The sequence below is a fragment of the Anopheles bellator genome, chromosome 1, assembly GCF_943735745.2.
Source record: "Anopheles bellator chromosome 1, idAnoBellAS_SP24_06.2, whole genome shotgun sequence".
Taxonomy (NCBI): domain Eukaryota; kingdom Metazoa; phylum Arthropoda; class Insecta; order Diptera; family Culicidae; genus Anopheles; species Anopheles bellator.
The window spans coordinates 45,262,109-45,281,803 of NC_071285.1; the positions used below are offsets into that span (position 1 = coordinate 45,262,109).

The following is a 19,695-nucleotide window of genomic DNA, read 5'->3' on the forward strand; positions in this document are numbered from 1 at the left end:
TCCTGGTCGCTCACAATCGGTGATCATCACGCGTTCAGCTGGTGAGACGACTTTGCAAGGTTCACCGTGGTTGGAAAAGAACGTACGTACCTCAAAGGAACGCGCTGGCGCCAATATTTACATACCGGGTCGTGTTTTTTTAGCGGCCAAATTGCACCACCGAAGCTGCAACAGCTCTGACACTTCGCTTCAGCGCTGTGAAGTGAGCCAGCCACTCACGGCTCTCATCTCACCCTCTATCTCACATCTCGGCGATCGCTGCCGCGCACTGGCGTGAATGCCTTTTTTGCACACCGATTACACGCTGGGTCGCCTCGTCCTTTTCGATAACCCCACCGGAACCGGGCCCGGGGAAAGCAACAAATCGTCTGTGGCGGACACGCGGACGAAAAGGGAATCGACACGCGTCGAGCCAATCGATGCACTCCTCGTGCGGTTGAGGCGAACTGTCAAACTGCTCTCGCTGCTACACGCGCCTACTGTGCCCAGCTGGTAGTGAACTGAAAGAGCGAGAGAGCGAGAGGAAAAGTGTACTACCTCTCTATTGAAAGAGTATATCCTCACGAGCCACACGCCATCTCACGCACATCCCTGTGTGTGGTGCGGTGGTGTGCGTGTCTCACCAGCCGCGCGTTGGCTGAGTGCCAAATCTTTATTTTGCAAGCGGAAGAAAAAGAAACAAAACTCCGCGTGTGTCTGGCCGGGGTGGCGGCGGCGTCTTCGGCGTGTGAAGTGGTTAGTGGAGCGAACACGGCACACGAAATACATAATTGTCTGCTGCGTGTCTCGACATGCTAATGGTGAAATCCAAGCAGCGCCTGCGGGCGGCCGGGTCTGTATATTGTCTACCGGGGGCCCGGGGGTTCCGTCCTGCGGCGTGACTAATGGTTATGGGACGACATAATTGTGGAATGTTTAAGTATCTTAAATTAGAAAGTTGTTTACGTACTCCACAGCTCATCGTTGTTCCGTTTCCAGCTTCGATTTCATTCAAAAGTTCTGCCCAGAAGCAACGAAGAAGTTGTACTAAATTGTACTAAAAATTGCCAAGTTGCTGTGTTCACTTGCTAAATGTAAGATTTTGGGGCAAGCAACTTTCTACCTCGTATGATGAAACCAGCGGGAATAGCGTTTGATATATATATATAGACTTTAAATCGTCATCCTTTACGCGGGATGGCATCACCGTTGCCGCCGATGTGAATCACCTAACGTGGTTCCCCGCAACAATAACAACAGTATTAGGTATCCCGGGCCTGTCCTATGCCGCCATGACGTTTGATGTTGCAATAATTGCAAACCCACCGAATAGCGGTTCCCATCGCGAAAACAAACCCAAAATCGGGCTCCAGGAGACCGGGAGCAAACCTAATAGACCTGGACGTAGCTGGAGCCGGAGCGGCGGGGGGAAGGAAGGGAAACCACAACCCCATGGGCCCATTGAAACCGAAACCGCAACCAGCCAGACCGGCCGAGAGATCGGTTTTTGCGATTGTGCCCGGCTCTCCGCTTTGGTCCGGGTCCGGCTCGGCAAACGAAATTGATTATGGTCCGCTTCGCTCGTGGGGCACAGCGGAACCCGATGATCGGAGTTGGCGAGAGACGGACGATCGGGGCGTGGAAGGCTTGAACGGCGACGGAGACATCGCAGTGACACCGCCGGGAGTGGCGGTTTGGCAGCTAACGGCTGCCGACGAGGACACCGAGCAGCCCGGGCCTGGGAGCGCCGCCTGCGCCAAACGATGCAATGGGGACGGGCACGCCAACGAGCGACGGCTGACGTTCGAGGGACGTGTGTGTCTAGTCGGTGTCTAGACAGCGAGATACTTCACGTTGCCTCGGCTTGCCTACGCCAGCCTACGCCTCTCGCTGGGCTGGGGGTTTTGTTTTCCATACCAGCCCAGGGGACCCCGGCCGACGGGAAAGCCGACTTCAGTCGGCCGAACCAAGTTCAGGCCGCCGACCCTGGCACGACGACTCCTTCCCCAGCCACTGGCCGCGTAGTCTGGTTTGTTGGTCGTGTAATTTCACCAACCCACGGTACGAGTGCTCCGGTCCGGGATTCGCACTGGTATCTGCAGTGGTTTGCATATCAATAACACGCCAGAGCGCACCAGACGCTCGGCACTCGGTGACTCCGGAGCGCACTGTGGCTGGGTTGGTTTCACAATTTCGCAAATACCACCGCCACGTGGAGATGAGCCTACAATGTAACTATGTCGGGGGGGGGGGGCCACAACCACAATGCAGTTTGTGCCTGTGCCTCGAAACGAATGGGACACACTGAGGGACCACATAAAATATGGCCATTGCCATTCGGAAAGCTATCAGAAATGCTACGCACACACCCGGGCCGGGGCCAGCAAGCGGACAAGTCAAATCGACCCCGGCGACCCAACACAAATTGCGTAGGTTGGTGCCGACATCCCGACGGTGCCTCCGACCACCAGTCCTGGCGATCGCCCGGCTAGCGTGCTAGACGGCTTGACGCCACACTCCAGCACCGAAAATCCTACGTCTGCTGCACGCCGACCTTCACGTGTCCGGGACCCGGGCGACCGTTACGGGTGATATTGTTGGTTACTGTTTCCGTCTGGCGGCGCTGAAGTGCGTTGTGTGGCCCACGCAGCCTGCGAGAATGCGACGTGTGAACTCGTGTGGGCTCAGCCGGGCCGCCAGATGGACTCATTCGGTACGACGCCTTGCCGGAATTCCACTGCTTCGTCTAAACGAGAGCCTTTCCTTTATTATTTTTTTGAATGATATATTTCACCAGACAAAGTTTAGTGAAGCTGGGTGAACTGAGTTGTCGGTGAATTGGATCAGATAAAAAACCCTAATCAATACTTTGCGCTATCATCACCGAACGTTCCTGGCCGACAAATAGGAACTCTTCAATATGCATATTCTAATACATCATCTTCATTAAGTCTGCAAATGAAACTTTATGTAGGGCAACGAGATTGGCATTTATTTGACAACCCCTTTCGGGGATTCAATTTTGCTCCGGAGGTTTAGATGAAAACGACAGCCCAAATTAATCTTGCCTCGGTAACCGAAAGTCCGCCTGGACGCAAAAATACCCAAATTATAAATAAACGCCCGTTGGCCCTCGTTTCGCACCGAATCACAGCCTCCAACGGCGGTTGCCGAGCCGCCAAAAAATTTAAATTAAATCATGATGTATTTTGGTTTGCCTAACTTTAGGCGCATTTCCAAATGACTACGCCGGCCACGCAGCGCACTATGGGGAATTTGTAACCGGTAGGCGGACAAATTTTATTTTAGGAAGAATCTACGGTCTCTTTTCGGTTTTTTTTTATCTTTACATACTCAAGTAAATTTGCATGCAATTCAACATTTTATGTGTTGATTTAAAATTACCCAAATATTAATTGTATTGCCTAGTTGCCAAACTTGGATATTTGATTGTTTTCTTATCAAAGAAGAATCTATTACCTTTCAATTGACGTATAATATAGGACGTACATTACCGTTGCAGAACTTTGCTATCGTTGGTTTTAAAGAGTAGATTTTTCACATTTTCGACTTTGACCGGTGAATTCTCGGAATCTACGCAACATGGAAGGTTAAAAATTCGGCTCGCCCTCTAGCTAACCTATCTACTTAAAGAAAATACAACTAAAATCCTCACTTTGTTAAGTCGGTTTATGACCGCCCTATCCCCACATTGCGGCGGCCTCGTCCAATGAGCGCAGGATGAGCCTGTCCGTCAATTTGGCAGTCCGTGTAGCGCTGGTGGGCCTCACACGCCGTGCCGGACCCGATAAAAGCTCCGCAATCAACGGAAATTTACATAATCACAATAATCGCTCCGTATCCCTCGGGGGGCGGAGTAGGATACCTTCGGGCCGCCGGGCTTTGGGCCGGCTCTTTTGGGTCGAAAGTTAATTTCCTTCGTCCGTAACATCGTTACCAGAGCGCACAGGTAGTCCTGCGCCGGGACGACGGTCCGCCGGTCCGCCGGTCCGCCGGTCGATAAGTCCGTCCCGGTCGGGTGGCTGCCGCCGGCGGACGTGCAGACAACGATGGCCACGTGGTGTGCCGGCCGAATTTGATTAAAACAATCCATTAGTTGCCGTTACACGTTTAGCATTCTCGGCATGTTTCCGTCATTTCCAACAACGTTCCAGCAAAGGTACCGGTTCCAGGTGCGCTTCCGTGCGGCTCCGGTTCACCGGTAGCCCCATCAGACCTGGGTAGGTCCTGGGCCCAAGATGCACGGCAAGTCGTGATTTTCCATCACCGACGCACCGGTCCCCAGTCGGGCCGCACCCAGTATCGATAGTCTTCGAATCCTTCGGAATTGCTTCATCCCAGTGGGGCTCGTGTGTCTGGCAGACGGTTTTTGCAGGGCAGTCTAGTCACGATGGCAGTTCCCCCTCAGTACCTCGTACCCAGTCCGAGTCCGACACGCGGGATGCTGCCAGCCATAGCTACTAGACAATCAAACAATTGTAGATAAATAAACGTCCTACCGATGGCCGTAGCATTCCGGTGCGCTGACAGCGTCGAGTTTGAGCGTCTGCGAAGAAAGGTGGGCAGACAGCACTCCACTTACTACTACCGCGCGGTTGGCGAGGGCTGTGAGTGACACGCGCCCGGGCGGTGGGAAAGATTTTCCAATTTTCCTGCTCAACAGATGTTTTCGGGCGACTATTGGATACTTTGGCCGTACTACAGACACACGCTCAGCCGCTGATGGCGGCGCGAGATCGCAACTCGCAATCTCGTTCAATCTTACTCCCCGCCATCTGCGAGTGCGAGTCCTTCGAACCGTGGCGTGCCGGCGCTAGGATGAAGCGGATGATTTTTGCATATTAAATGCCAACCAAACGCCAGGCAGCGCACCGCGTTTATCCGGAATTTATATTGATTGATGATGGCGATGGCGCTGCGATGAAGAAGACTCTTGCTCGGTAAAGAAACAAATCAAAGTGCAATTTCAATTTGTCTGCCAGTCGGCGAGGTTGATAAAGGAACGCCACGCCGACAGATAAAGGAAGACTCATTTTAAAGCGTACACCGGCCATAGTCTGGAATGTAAAACTTATCCATTCGCTCTAAGAGATTGGAATTTTCCGATCGTTTTGCTCTCCGTTCGTGTTTTTTCCTGATCACTTGGCGTCTCCATCGACCGATTCCATTTCCTTGTCGACTATCTGGGAAATTGGGAGCTTCGCACCACGCTTACAGCACAATGAGTCCCAAAATGCAATCCTTTGGAAAAAACGTTGAAAGTCGACCGTACGAGGTGAGGACTTCGGCCGCCGGCTTATCGTGGCGCTACGACCTTGAACTGTCTGCTAAGTATGCAATTAAACCCATCTCGCCGCTCCTTGATGAGCTCCCAGTGGGACGCCCGAAGATGCTCGATAAGGATGCTGCCAGCTGAAACCCAACCGGCTCGGGGTCGTCGGTGGAAAACTTTCACTCCATCGTCTCCTGCGTGACACGTCCTCGAACCCATTCTGCTGTCTGACATTATTTATTTACGCAGCAGAACGAGCCTTAGTGTCGGATCTTGGTCCTTGGATCTGGGGGCATTTACATCATTACGCCGTCGAGCGAATATAAATGGCGATATTATACAGTAACGGGACGGGCTGAAGACGCTCCGTCCCGGGCATTGGACCGTTACAACGATCCCTCGGCAGGCTCCATAACTCACACATGTGGCCACCTTCGCGCCTCCGGATTTCATGCTCCAGTTGTGCTCCATGTGCTCATCCTTCCATCCAGCGAGTCCGTGCCACATTTGTGTCCGTGGGACGCCATGGCGCTCGTAAAGAACCTCCCGCGGAGTGTGCTGGCAGTAAAGTGTCTCTGGCAGCAGCGAGATGCCTCCGTCTTTAGTGTGTCTCGTGTCTAAATCTATTGCATTAGCCACTGCCGAGTTGGCCAGAAACGACAGAATCATTGCCCATGGCAAGTGGTTCAGACAGTGAAACCGAACCGCTGCCTCCGAATGCGAACGATAAACGTCGCAAAACGGGCGAATTCAAATGTAATGGCCATCGAAATGGGCACGCACCAGCCCTTCGAGCGTACCGCGTGGCGTTTGTCCTTCAAAAAGGTTCCGGGATCAAACGGGTTTTGCGGAACCGCGTTCTTTGGCGGGCTAATGATCATCCATCAAGTTTCGCGCCCGGCAACAGCGTAAATGTTGACCCAGCGCAGGGACGAAGAAAGCTAAGCTCCAGTTCTGACGATCTGACTTGCTTTTGGGCAGGTGCCTCAAACTGGTTTTCTCCGGAACCGCCGGAGAGGCTGGTCAGTTACGTTCCGGCTGCTTCCAAAATCGAATCCAAACCGGTAGCGGCCTGGACACGAGCGACTTCCGCTCACCGATCCTCACCCCGATCGGTAGCTCAAGAACTTGCGATCCCCACTCCACCACGCAAAGGCTCGGCCGTTGGGGCGATCGATCGTGGTCATCGACTAGAAGCCCGCTAACCGCTCAGTTAGCGTCGATCCTTCGTTAGCTCCGGACGAGCTCCACTTTGGCCCCCGGCGTGTCCCGGCTCCACAGGACGGTACGACGGGCTTTTGTGGACGGTGTACTCTGTGTGTTTTTTTTGGTGTGACGGAAAGCGCCCGCCGCAAACCGGAAACTAGCTTCGGCAGGGGTTAGACAACCGCCAATTCGCAACGCCATCGACTCCACCGAGGTCTCCGAAGAGAAAGAACCGCAAACCGCTGATCGTGCGCGCTGCCAACCATAACTATGAGTCCGATCGGAGTCTGCCGGAGGAATTGGGTGTTGATCTGTGGTGAGTAAGGGTCGCTGTCAGCGCGACTCACGGAAGTGCTGCTGCTGCGCTTCGTTAGAGGCGCTAAAGGTCCGTGAAAATGTGGCTGGTTCTTGGTCGACGCAAAGCTAAATCGGTACACAAACGATTCAACAGCGTTCCGAGCGAGGCCATGTTTAAACGGCACGAAAACGGCGCCGGTCCTTAGGCCAGTTTACACAGGTCTTGCGTGCCACGAAACGTGCACTCATGCATGCGGCCGAGTTGGTCAGTCGGTTCTCGATCGTAAAACTCGATGTTTACCAAGGCACTCTTTCTGGGGGGGGGCCTTCTTTGCATTGCTGCAGTTCCGGATGACCACTGGCCTGTGTCTGTATCGGTGCGTGTATGTGTGTTTCTAATCGACAATCTAAACCACGGTCAGTGATGATCCTCGCCGTGGCCGATGGGAAACCTTCTTCGAGGCGAGGCTACAGCCACTGCAGCCACTGCAGCCACTTCCGGTAGCGTACGGTAATTACGATGTTGCGTTGTTTCTTCTAGTTGCAATTAATCTAGAAATTACCACCGCAGAAGGACTCTCACGGCCCGGCACAGGCGTCCTTGCTTTGGTGGCCACCGTGACAGTTATTGGGCTCTGCGAAGCAGCTAGGCTAGGTTTTTGTTAGATTTTTCTCTTTAGACCACTTGCTACATTCGCTCGTGAACGGTGGCCAACCTGTGAAGTGACCGAAGAGCGGCAAGAAAAGCACGAGACGGGTGTGAAGGTGTGGGGCGGGTGAGCTTAGGTTTTCTCTCTGCGTTCGCTCGGCTCGGTTTGCAGATTTCGGACCAAATGGACATCCATCGATAATCGCTGGCAAATAATTACCGAACGTGATCTGCTTTTGATTTGAGGCTAATTGAATTCGTCTCCGTCCGATACCCCGGCCGATCCTATGTATCCCCCGATTGGGGGGTGGGGGCTTATGTACGTGTGGGTGGCATACCGTGTAACAGGAGAGAGAGAGAGAGAAAGAGAGAGAGTCACGTTGCGGTGTGTTTTTGCGTATGGTGCACGTGGTCTGTTAAAAAAGTATCGCCAGATTTTTTATTTTATTACCCCCTTTCTAATCGGTAATCTATCAATCAGATATTTATTATACACTTGTGCTAACGGGGTTTCTAATCTTCGAAGCATTTCAAAATATCATTTTTTTGTGATCTTGTTCAGCTTAAAAATTGTTCAAAAATCCCACTCAATGGCTCCAATTGAAAAAGCCAGGATTTCTGGCAGATTGACCCTTTTTTGTATGCATCAAAATTTAAATACTTATGTCGCGATATTTTTGGAACAGACCTCGCACAGCTGCGCTGGCGCTTCTGCTAAGGTTTTAAGAATGATGTGCAGCAAGAATTATGATAATCATTCCTTCATTTCGAGCGGTTGACTATACTCTGATCCCTTTTACCTCGAACTTTCGTCTCTAAAAACACTTCAAACGACAGTTCAATTTTCAATTCGAAATTAGTCGAACCACAAGAGACAATCCGAAAACATCCGGTCCTTGGAAGTGATGTAACGATTTTCGCCACAATTGCACAGCCACAGCAACTTCCCGTTGGTGGCGTCACCAACTGCGTTGGCTGGCGCAACGCCGGCCAATAACCGGCTCAGCAAAAAAACAAAAACAGAAAGAGAAATAGCAAACGGCCATCCAAACTTCCCGTTGTAATCGATACATTTTTCGCGACCGATTGAGTAACGCCGACCGATCCGCGAATGCCAGTGACATTCGGACGGTCGTCACCTCCAACTAGTAGAAGTAGGCGACACGACGATCGCTACTACTCCGACACGACTCCGACAAGAGTCCGACACGCTATATAAACACGAAACGCTCAAGTTCAAGGCACGCACCGAGTCAATGGCCCAACATTCTCTCTCAACTCAATCCGCTGGCCATAAACCGGGCGGCCGATTTTTCGGCCCAACCGTTTCTGTGTTAGTCGGTGGAGGTCACGGCGGTGGCGGCGCTGTGTGGGTTTTCCTTCTTCTTCGTTGCCTCGCGCGTTCTTCGCCAATCATTATGGTCCGTGCCCCGAAAGCCGGCGCGTGATTATGGCCGGCTAATGGTGGCCTAGTCGGGGCCGGCCGGGGATTATTAGGCTCCCCCCTCCCTTCGATCGGTGCAATAAGCCTTCGGCCCTACGCGTTAGCCTAACGGTGCCCGCGAACTGGAGCTCCGAACCTGATCCCTCCACTCTCCTTCTTCCCGACAGCCGTCGTCATCGTGATGCTGCTGGTGGCCCTTTCTGAGCCGGTCCATGGGGAAGCTGTCGTCGGGCGGGTCAAACGCCAAAGCCCGTGGCTTAATCGATCGCCGACCACCTTCAAAGGCCGGTACGTCGCCGGTAAGTAAATCGCATCGGAATCCTTCGGAATTTACGTTAATCCTGGGCCCAAAAATTCACAGCGCGCAATCCTCATCCGGCTCGGGGAACTGGCAGCAGCCTGCTCACGAACAACGTAGCACCGTACGAAGGTCCGGTGCGGCCGGCCAAAGAGTCCAGCACCAGCCGGAAGCCAGCGGAGGAGGAGGCCAGTGTAGTGCCGCCGGTGGTGAGCAGATCGAGGGCCTTCTACAGCTGCATGTCCGGCTGTCTGACGCTATCGCAGTACAATCCGGTGTGCGGAAGTGACCAAACCACCTACCACAACGAGTACAAACTGGAGTGCGCCAACCGGTGCGGGGCCAGCCCGAGTAAGTAGCGGAGCGGTTCCGAACCCCGAACCCCTCGTTCCCTTCCAGCATTCGTTGCATTAGACTCATGGTTCATTCATCCGCAGCATAGCTTCCCCGATATTATTCGCTGATTATTTAATGAACGAATGATTATTTTCGGGGGAGCTAAATTAGTAAAAAAGAATCCACTCCTACCGCCCGGGTTTGACCGATTTTTGCCGCGGAACGGACACGGACCCCGGGAAAAAAAGAAGGCAAATTATTATGCGATGCAGCTCCGAAAGTTCCGAAATTCCGTGAAAAAAAAAACGGGCAATTTGAATAATATTTCACGTCCCATTGACGTCGGCGAATAAATTAACACACTGTCTGCCCGTTAACGAGATGCACACCAGCCCGGATCGGGTTGATGAGCCTCGGCCATAAAGCACACAAACGCGCACAAACGTACGCAGAAAACTGATTTGCTTCTTTCGCATCGTTTTTTTTTTTTCTATCCACAGGAGTATCGATCAAGAAATTGGGTATTTGTTGAAAAACTTTTACACCATCACCCCGGGTTGCGGCCCATCCACGCACCAGCGGCCCCGGGACCCAACCATGAGGCACGTACTCCCTTTCTTGCGGTGATTTCTAATTTATTTCTAAATATACTCGTGGCCCGCCGCGTGGCGGAAGGAAAACAAGCGCATAAACCTGGCCCGGCGTGTGTTCGTCATGCTTTTCAGCTGTGGTGGATCCGAATTTTCTTGGACGGTGGGCTCAAAAGCGAAACCCACAACCCGGCCAACGGCCTTCGAGCCGCACACACCCGAAAATGCCAGCAGCGACCTGCCCCCGACTAATGAGGAGAAAATTTCATCTCTTTCCCCGATGGTGTTTGTTGTGGATCCTGGCCCCGGGGGTAGCAGCATCCGCGCGGGGGGTGTTTTGCGAACAGGTGTACCGGAGCGGGCCGCCCCGGGTTCCTGGTTCCAAGCTCCCGCCAGTTCCGGTAATGAACACTTGCGCAACGATGCGCGTAGCTCGCGGCACCGTTTGTCTCACGATCTCAACGAGCTCACGAGGGTACTTCGATCCGCCCAGCCCATTCGATTCGGTTGCTTTAGTCGGACTAATTGAATCCGTATCCCGAGAGAGAGAGAGAGAGAGAGAGAGAGAAGGGGAAGAAATATTGGGGCTGGTGCGAAGAAAAGGTGCGTTGCGCAAGCTAGCGCGCCTAACGTCGTCACTTTCCGGTCGAGAGGACACGGCACGGGCACGGGTTTTTGGTTGGAAATGGCGTGTAAAAGTGGAGGACATTAAATGCCCAGATCCTAATCTTCCGGCCAGCCGATTATGCTCGCCCCCTGGGCCACGCTGTTCCGCTTGTTCCGTTTGTTCAGATAACGACCGGGACACGGGGAACGATAAATAAGTTGTAAGAGATAAACCCATCACCACTCGGATGCTTAGTTGCTTCCCATACGATCGTCCGATTCATCGACTTGATTAATCAAATAAGTCGGTTTCGGTCGGTGATACTTCCAATGGCAGCCATTCGTTCTTCGTCCAAATAAGTAAGTAATGGTAAACAATCTTCAAGACTCCGTTGGGCCGGTGATCACTGGGTTGTTCTATAAGTTTTGTGGGTCACTAAGAGATGGTGCTGCTACTAGCTTAAATTAATTTTCATGTGTTGATACACTCTGCATAGGAACGTGTGTGGCGTTTCCAGACCTTATAAAATATGATGACGTCACATCAGCTGTGGAATCGTACTTTACAGGACTTTAGAATTCTCACTTCAGAGGCACCATGTATAATAAAGTGTATTTCAAACCATTAAATTTGGTTTTTCTTATTGACCCGCAAGACTTATTGTACAGGCTGGTATTTAACTAATTCGGCCCGGTTTTTTATTTTATTTTTCAGCTTGGTTTTTCATTTTATTTATCGGTTGAACAACGGTTGAACTTATTGGAGATTGTATTGTGAAGCTTCGATGATGCATAAGAGACTTTCATTGTGGCTCGTAGTTTCAAGTGATTCCCTGTTACATTACATTTTGTTAAAATTTCACTGAAAATTAGGATGACCTAAGTGGAATCATTCATTGAGCTTAATGACCTATCACAATAAAGAAATTATTACTCCTTAGAAAATGGAGAAGATATTGCTGTGGGCTCGTCGCCAGTTGATGCTAACTCGCTGCTGAATTGTTTGTTTTATCTTAGAAGAACGGACCGGGCCGTATTTATTAATTTTATCTAATAGTTACCTTAATCTAATTGAACAAGATTAGCTTAAGATACATGTGGCATTTCCTCTATTGCAGGATGTCCTTATGCCGGGCTGTAAGATGTCGACGATGCACTGGGTGTTGATGTATTATTGTTGTGGTCGGGTTAGAGTTGTAGTTTTATTTTCAGTACCAGATTACAAAATATAGCTCTTTTTAGTACCAATAGGTGATGTTCCGTTTCTACTTGGGGATGATGTTGTTCCCATGAAGTGCAGTAGCTAGAGGTTCTAGTCTAGAGAGTAAAAAGTAGATATGTTTAGTGCATTGTTTTTTTTTCTCCTGTATTCTTTTTTGGGTTTTTTGAGCACGTGTTGTCAGTTTTCATTCTCAGGATCGATTGCTCGTGGATTGCACGGCTCACTGATAGATCGTTTGTCAAAACCACTGAAAACAGGGTTTGGCCACGATATCACCGCATAATATGACAACACGTTACTGTTCTTTGTATCGTCGATGTCTTTATGCTTTTGACTTTTGGCCGCACCTTCCAGGTCACCCAAAGAGATGTTCCAAGCTGGTTAACCAAAGTCACTCTCCATCCGATCGATTCCCTCGGTATTCATCTTTAATTTTATTGCTCCCGTTGCAGAACTTATTAACCGCACCGCACACCAAAGATGAAACCTTTGGATCAGTGTCTCTCTGGCGTTTCAAAAGCCCTCTTGGATGGCCTCGGTTAATGATGCACCAAATCTACGACACACGTGGTTCACCGATTGCCCTCCGTTTCAGGGACGCCGAAAATGGGCCATTGGCGCGGCGGGTGTTGTTCATTGCGCGAAAATTGTACCCTTCGCACACGGGACAAGCGGCCCCAAGCGAAGCCCCAAGTTTTTGCAGTTCCGAGCCGATCGGACATCCGTCCGTCGGAACGCCTCCTGGGAGTCCGAATGGAACCCCAAAGATTCGATGGGGCTGAACTTTGGGCCCAGTCCGAGGAAATGGGAGCCACACGATCGAAATCCGTGTCACTCTGTAATGGGGCCAAATCGCTTTTCTTTATTTTATCGCCGAGGCGGCAGAAGAGTGGCTTCTGTTTGCTTCTGCCCGTCACAGCCCTTTCACTGATCGCACCACGCGACTATCTTCATCGCGGCCTGTGGGGTTCGATTCGATTGGCATTTCTGGCCGTGATTGGTACAGGAAAACGTGCGAACAAATAATGTGGACCCTAACGAGGCCTACGGTGGCCTCCGGCGTTCTCGAGCCGTTATTCCGGCAAATCAAAACACTTCACGGCGTCCCGAGGGCCAATAGAGCCGTGGGGCCAAACACATTTCACTCCCTGAGGACGCTCATCATCTTCGGCACTTTGGGGGTCTGGGGATCGCCCGAGGATCGAGTAGAGTTTCAGATGCCCGTCAAGTATCGCCCCGATGCATTCAGCCACAGCCGAGCCGTGGCCTCTGATTGTTTACGCTCGGAATCGGGAGTTTCTTGGGGTCTCGGACCGGTAGAAAGTGATGGCACCGCGGCGCAGTGATCCGCGCCAGACTCCGCGTGTCCGCTGAAAACGAAAGCGTGGACGCGCCATGATGAGCCTTGGCAGAAATTATTTCGTTACCCAAATTATAGCCCGTTGGCCCAGCAGCCCAAGGTGAATCCCCGGTGCGTGCGCCATTAGCGAGTATGGGCGAAATCAGAAGAAGATCAGACCGATGAAATGGCAACAACCCACCGGCGAGAGTCTCCTTCGAGATTCGAGAGACAATTGGCCACTTTCGGTCAAATCAATCGGCACGCCCAGAGCGTCTTAGAATAAATGGCGAATTATGGGCGAGACTCTCAGTCTGATTTCCAAAGCCCCGCGACTGACCGCGTGGGGTCAAGGAAAAGTGCGCCGGCCCCCTTTCTCTCTCCCTCTCCGTCTCGCTGGCGCTTACTGAATCCTGCCGGGGTGCTTCTTCTTAGTGTTCGACTCTCATAATTAGCGCCACACACCTGCCGCTTTTCTCACTCGACTTTCCTCGAGAAACCATCGTGTACGCCAACCATCCAGAGAAAGTGATCGCGCGTCTGACCCCAAATTTAATTTCGATAATGCACCTCCGACGGACGGACCCCAAGACCCGAACCGGACCGTTTTTCGGTGCGGCGCATTTTCAGTTTCAATTAATTTGGTTTCAACACGCGGCGCTTAAACGCGGAAAACCTGGCCCGGGCCGTCGGTCGGATGGAGGAAAAACACAACCGGCCCACCGATGGCGCACCAATTAATGTGCGTTTAAAAGTCGACTCCGGTGTCCGGCCGGGTGTCCGGCATATTAAAACATAAAAATCTCGCGCGCCCGCGAAGGGAAAACATCCGGCATCGCGGAACCACCGCTCGGGTTGGGTTCGAGAAATGAAAAGTTTCATAATGGCAAAAAGGCGCACCGTGGCGCTATCGGGCGTGTCGGGGTGGCTGCTTTCGCGCGCTGAGTCCAATTTCCCCCCGAAAAGCTGGGCCGACCACGTCAATCTTTGGCCCCCGGCAGATGGCTGACTGGGCACCTCACACAAATCGTCCCTTAGCAAGGCGGACAAGACGTTTTTACGGTCTTGCTTTATGGGTTAACATGGGGCAGTGGAAAATGTCAAATTAACGTGCATGATATGGATTCGCTTTTAGTACATCTTTTAAGGCCTGCCGTTGCCAGTGTTGGTAAAGCCGCAATGGTTTCCTTTTTATGAATGAGTCTCTAGAGAAGCGTTTTGCTTCGTTATACACGGAGGCCTTCAAATCGTTGTGAAATGTAGCAACATGTATCGGATGTGGCATCTTTGGGTAGCATAATATAGTGGCAGCTCTAGCATTGGCCGAAACAATTCTTTGACTTCAGCATTTTATGAAACTTTGCTCCAGTTCTTAAGGCAAACTGATCCTCCCGATGATCCTTACACTTTTCAATAAATCGTATGAACATCAGCATTTGAATATTTTCCTGTGTTTCGTTAAGATCCTCAATTATCCGGTCCGTAATCTTTCGAAAGAAGACCCTTTCCTCCAGATAACTCTCCTGAGATTATCGTTCCGACAATCACTTTCTTGGATTTTCGCTGGAAATTGACTGCGCTTTATATTTGCTCCCCCCGCAAACTCAGATTGCAACGAAAGAAACCTGCGTGCTGCGAACTGCGTCGTTTGACGTGTTCCAATGTTCTTCTTGCCTTCTTGCCTGCCGGCAAAACCGATCGCACCGATCGCCACTCTCGATCGTAAAATCGACGTGGAGAAAGATTTCGAGACCGAGGAAAACACGCTGCCAAAAACGGGCCGTCGCCGGATGATGAGCGATGCGATCGAACGGTGTCGAGGAACGAGATGATCTCCCCCGAAAGACCCCACAGCGTACGCGTGTATGGGTTTTGTGGCTTGATCGTGCCTCTGCGGCGGATGGGAAAAGTGGAGAAAATCGGGCCGCGAAGCCGAACGGGAGCGGAGCGGGCCCCCGGTCGATGGCGGAATAATGCAAAAGCTGCCAAATGTGTTGATCAAACGGCGCCCGGCTCGCACCATTCGCTGCCCAGAGCTCGGCCGGAACGGTACGTCTGTCCGGGAATTTCTTCGACTTCACGGAGTGAAGCTCGATCTCAAAGCGAGGTGCTGGTTGGGGCCGGAAATTCGTGACACAGAACGGAAAGAGCGGCCCTAGAAGGTTCCGGAAGGGGTTGTCAAAAGCTGCTCCAGGAGCGGAACCGTGGCGGTGGAAAACAAATTAACGAACGACGGTGGAACACAAAAACCGAAGTGCAAATTAATTTTCACGTGTGAATCAGGACAAAGTGCAAGGTGCCCTCGCCAACGGCGAACTTGGTGTGTGCTGTCTGCGTATTTGTGCTTCTGTCTGTGGCTCTGTCGTGACCGGAAAATCTGAAGCCCGGAAAGCATGAAGTCGCTCGTGGTTTTTCTTCTCGTGGCAGGTAAGACGGTGGACTTGGTCGCGGGTCACACAAAAAAGCAATTGCCAGCCGTTCTAGACTTCAGCCTGAGTGTAAACGACGTAGACGGGACATGTGCCCTGTATCCTGTTACCTGTCGCCCACAGCCCGATGGCGACCGATTGTGTTAAATTACTTCATTTAAATTATTTTTTCCGCTTTCACGCCAGCATCTGGCGGCTGCCGTTTTTTGGGAGTTGGTAGAAAACTAGCAAAAAGTAATTGAAAATTCCATTAGTCTACGACCGTTCGGACATACTTTCTCCCAGCACGTGGGTTCGAATCGCGTTATTCATCCTTTATGGAATGGCCATCCAGTCATTCTCCAGAAACCTCCAGATACTTTAGGGTATCGTGTTTGAGAGCTTCCGGAGAATTGAACTGCAGCTACAACTGTTTGCCAAAGATTCTTAAGAGTTGCCACTTTCCAAAATTCAAATGTTGAGGCTTCAATACGGCGGCAATTACAACGAATTCCGAGTAGATTTCACAAGGCCTGATAAAATGCCAAAAGAGCTCTGCTGGGAACAGGTCTTACGGCAATGGGCTGGAAAATCCACACCAAAGCCACCCCGAAGAATGCGATGATCGCTCGATGAGCGATCCCAATTTCCCAATCCGATCGGGGATCGATTTAACACAATCGGAGGCGGTGCCCATAGATTTATGCTGAGCATTGAAAATGGTGCTGCCGATAATTATCCGATGATTGTTTCCGGGCCGTTGTTGTGGAATTGTTTGGAAAGTCGAATCGGTGCCTGGGAGTTGCCGAGAGAGAGAGAGAGAGAGAGCTTACCCAAAAATCCGATCCGATCACCTGTCTATCACTCCCTCGTCCGCTCCCCAGTGCCGCTCGTGCTGGCGTCCGATAAGTCGGCCAGCGCACCCAAAAAGCCATCGTCGTCCAGCGCACCGCCGAAGCTGTCGGACAGTGTTGCCAGCGCGTCCTCGATGGTGGAGTTCATGAAGATCCGCAAACCGAAGCGCTCGAACGGCGAGATTCCGCTGCTGATCATTCGGCCGGTCGAGAAGCGCCGGAAGCTCTACTTCAAGGAGCCAACCGTGAAGATCGCCTCCGGTGGGGTAGCCACGTATGGCACGTATCCTGGTAAGTCGGGGTTGGAAGGTAGATACCGGGAATACCATCAACTAACTCCCGGCCACGTCCACTATCGTCCCCGCTTCCAGAGCTTCATACGAGCGATGGCGAGATGTTTACGCTCGAGCACATGCTGCCCATCCTGAGCCTGGAGGGTATGCTGAAGGGCTTCTCGAAGCTCTCCTCGGCACCGAACCACTTCGTGCCGTCGCCCCAGTTCAAGCCGTCCGATGTCCACCATATCGTGGGGCCGCAGAAGGCCCCGCTGAAGGAGGAGTACCATGTCCTGTCGTACGGCGACAAGAACCCGCTGAAGGTGCCCCAGGCACTGTCGAAGCCGGTCGAGGTCGTCCCGGCCCAGTCGCTCCCGTCGCCGCCGCCCCCCAACTACGTACCGGCCGTAAATTCCGAAGATCAGCTTCTGAAACTTGGTCAACAACAGCCTTCCTTTTCGCCCCTGGTACAGGAGAAGCCGGCGTTCGTCAAGCCGGAGCAGCTGCCGGCGAGCTTCAACTTCAAGGTCCAGGAGGAGGTCAGCCACTACAAGGTGAACGCCATCCCGCTGAGCGGGGCCCACGGCCACTTCCACCACTACCCGCACCACCAGCACCCGCCACAGGGTGGAGCTACCAGCTACGTCGGCTCCCAGGGTCCAGATCCTCCGAAGTACAGCAAACCGGTCTATCACCTGGCTCCGGCTCCTGCTCCACAGCCGGGTCTGGAGCAAAGCAAGTGGCACGAGGTGGCTCAGAAGAAACCGGCCTCGCTGCCGTCGGTAACGACCAACTTCTACCACCCGAAGACGATCAACGCCGAACCGGAGGCATACCAGCATCTCCAGGCTACGGCCCCGACACAGCACACCGGTGGCACCGTTCAGACTCACCTCAGCTATTACTTCCCCAAGGAGGAGACGGTTCCCCAGCCGACATCGTCGGCGCACCACTCGCAACAGCCCACCTCCTACAGCAACGTCCAGCCCGGCGGAGAGCACGTGGAGTTCGTGGTCCAGAAGCAACAACCGAGCAGTCACGATCCGCAGCAGCAAGGACCTCCGTCACCCCAGTCCGGTGTGGAGAAGCCGATCCACAAGACGTACAGCTCGCACATCAAGCAGAAGTACCAGAAGCAGCACCACCACCACCAACCGCACGTCTTCATCCAGAAGTACTTCGAGTTCCCGGCCGCCAAGGGCACCCACAAGGCTCATGTGGTGACCGAGTTCCACGGCACTCCAACGGCGACGAATGACACGGCGGCTCAGCAGCACCTGCCGGAGCCACAAGCATTCGCGGCCCCTCAGTACCTGCCCCTGCCGCAACCGCAGGCACTCCACGCGCAACCGATCGTAGTCCTGCCGACGGCGCAGACCCTCCACCATCCGGTCCATCACCCGGTGCACCATCCGGTGCATCACTACTCGGCCGCTTCCGGAGGTCCAGCCCAGTCCTACTGGAAGGTGGGTCGTCGCCACCAGGATGTGAAGCCCGTCGTCGAGCACACGAACGAACCGGAACCGGACAGCCAGCATGCGGCGTCGGGAGCGGTACTCCACCACCAATACCAGTCGGTCGGGCCGACCACCAGCGCCACCACCACCACCACCACCGCTACGCACAGCCCGGCCACGAAGGACTCCGGGAAGGCAGCGGTCGCCCAGGACCGAGTCGATGATGGACCGGGCAGCGTCACGAATGGCACCAGGACACCGACCAGGACACCGAAGCAGCTTCCGGCGGGTGACTGCGAACGGCGCTGCATCCGGAATACGGTGGCCCTCTCGAATGAGCCGGTCTGCGGTACCGACGGGCACACGTACTCGAACCGGGGCAAGCTCCGGTGTGCCAGGACCTGCGGGAAAGACGGTAAGTGGGGCTCGTCGATGGAGACTCAGCGGAGACTTTCATTTCGCATTCATTTTGCAGATCTCGAGATTCGATCCTACGGCATCTGCTCGGCAGCGGTGAAGGCGACACCATAATAACGGAACGGCGCACAGGATAACGTTGTCCGTCAAGGAGACACACTTAGCCCCCGACACGCTGATCGCGTTTTAATCACTCACACAATTTTAGTACAATCGATCGTTTCGAAAAGCGAAAAGAAGGGACAGGCAGAAAAGGATTTCAGACGGATCCAACGGTCGGTTATAGGTAACGAGCAAGAGAAATGGAATTATTTATTTGCATCAGTGTACGATGCGCCGCTGTTACTACCATTGATTACTACCATTACCACTAGTACCATCCTCTGTTGGTTTGGTTTCATGTTTTTACGCTCTGTTGTCGAAGCGATACGAACACCCATTCATACACCGTCACACGCTGTTAGCTGATAAGATTAGTGTAGAACTGCCGGACGTTGGTTGAAAAGAGGTGGGAAGAAGGTCGATAATAAAAGTGAAAATTGAAGAAAAGTAGTGTAACAAGGAGAAGGACATTTAATTACGAGGGAAGCTTTGGGACTAAATAAACGCAGTGGGTTGACGGTGATCGTAAAAATGGAAAGAAACATTCGAATTCTTCCAGCAGAACGCACAAACATAGTTGTGTTTTTTGCAAATTTTGTTTATTAATTTATTATGACAAAAACAGTCAACGGGCAACGAAGTGTAATGGACAATCGGCAACTGAACTTAGAACTAACACTAACCACAATTGGCTAAACGAAGACAAAAGCTGGTAGGAAAGTTGAATCGAGCAAGGAGAGTCGGTGAATCAATAATGGAAGTCAATATCTTAAACAGTTTTAACCGATGGTTTGCATCTTGCAACTCAGGAACATTAAAGAACATTTACAGGCACACCAATGAACAAAGCGATCAAGTAATGCTCCTCAATGGAGAAAATCAGACGGATTGAATGTGGCAAATATTATGACTTATTTCAAATT

The 19,695-nt window shown here is 52.2% G+C and overlaps 2 protein-coding genes across 2 annotated transcripts; both read left to right on the forward strand.

Moving 5' to 3' along the window:
- Nucleotides 1-4,238: 4,238 nt before the first annotated feature.
- LOC131215703 (uncharacterized) lies at nt 4,239-10,034 on the forward strand. Its single transcript, XM_058210095.1, has 4 exons — nt 4,239-4,245; nt 9,036-9,167; nt 9,230-9,517; nt 10,003-10,034. Exons 1-4 carry the CDS (start codon nt 4,239-4,241, stop codon nt 10,032-10,034), a joined length of 459 nt encoding a protein of 152 aa, XP_058066078.1.
- A 5,618-nt stretch (nt 10,035-15,652) lies between these two features.
- Nucleotides 15,653-18,784, forward strand: LOC131215704 (uncharacterized). The gene is made up of 5 exons (XM_058210096.1): nt 15,653-15,686; nt 16,552-16,812; nt 16,893-17,806; nt 17,870-18,668; nt 18,729-18,784. The coding sequence occupies exons 1-5, from the start codon at nt 15,653-15,655 to the stop codon at nt 18,782-18,784; spliced, it is 2,064 nt and encodes a 687-aa protein (XP_058066079.1).
- The last annotated feature ends 911 nt before the right edge of the window (nt 18,785-19,695 follow it).

Bases quoted from the DNA above. Each gene is read 5' to 3' on its own strand.
- LOC131215703 (XM_058210095.1), top strand. The intron at 9,168-9,229 runs GTAAGTAAATCG...AAAAATTCACAG, and splicing joins CAAAGGCCGGTACGTCGCCG to CGCGCAATCCTCATCCGGCT. The intron at 9,518-10,002 runs GTAAGTAGCGGA...TTCTATCCACAG, and splicing joins CCGGTGCGGGGCCAGCCCGA to GAGTATCGATCAAGAAATTG.
- LOC131215704 (XM_058210096.1), top strand. From the start codon at position 15,653: ATGAAGTCGCTCGTGGTTTTTCTTCTCGTGGCAG. The intron at 16,813-16,892 runs GTAAGTCGGGGT...CCCCGCTTCCAG, and splicing joins CACGTATGGCACGTATCCTG to AGCTTCATACGAGCGATGGC. The intron at 17,807-17,869 runs GTGGTCCAGAAG...CCGTCACCCCAG, and splicing joins GCGGAGAGCACGTGGAGTTC to TCCGGTGTGGAGAAGCCGAT.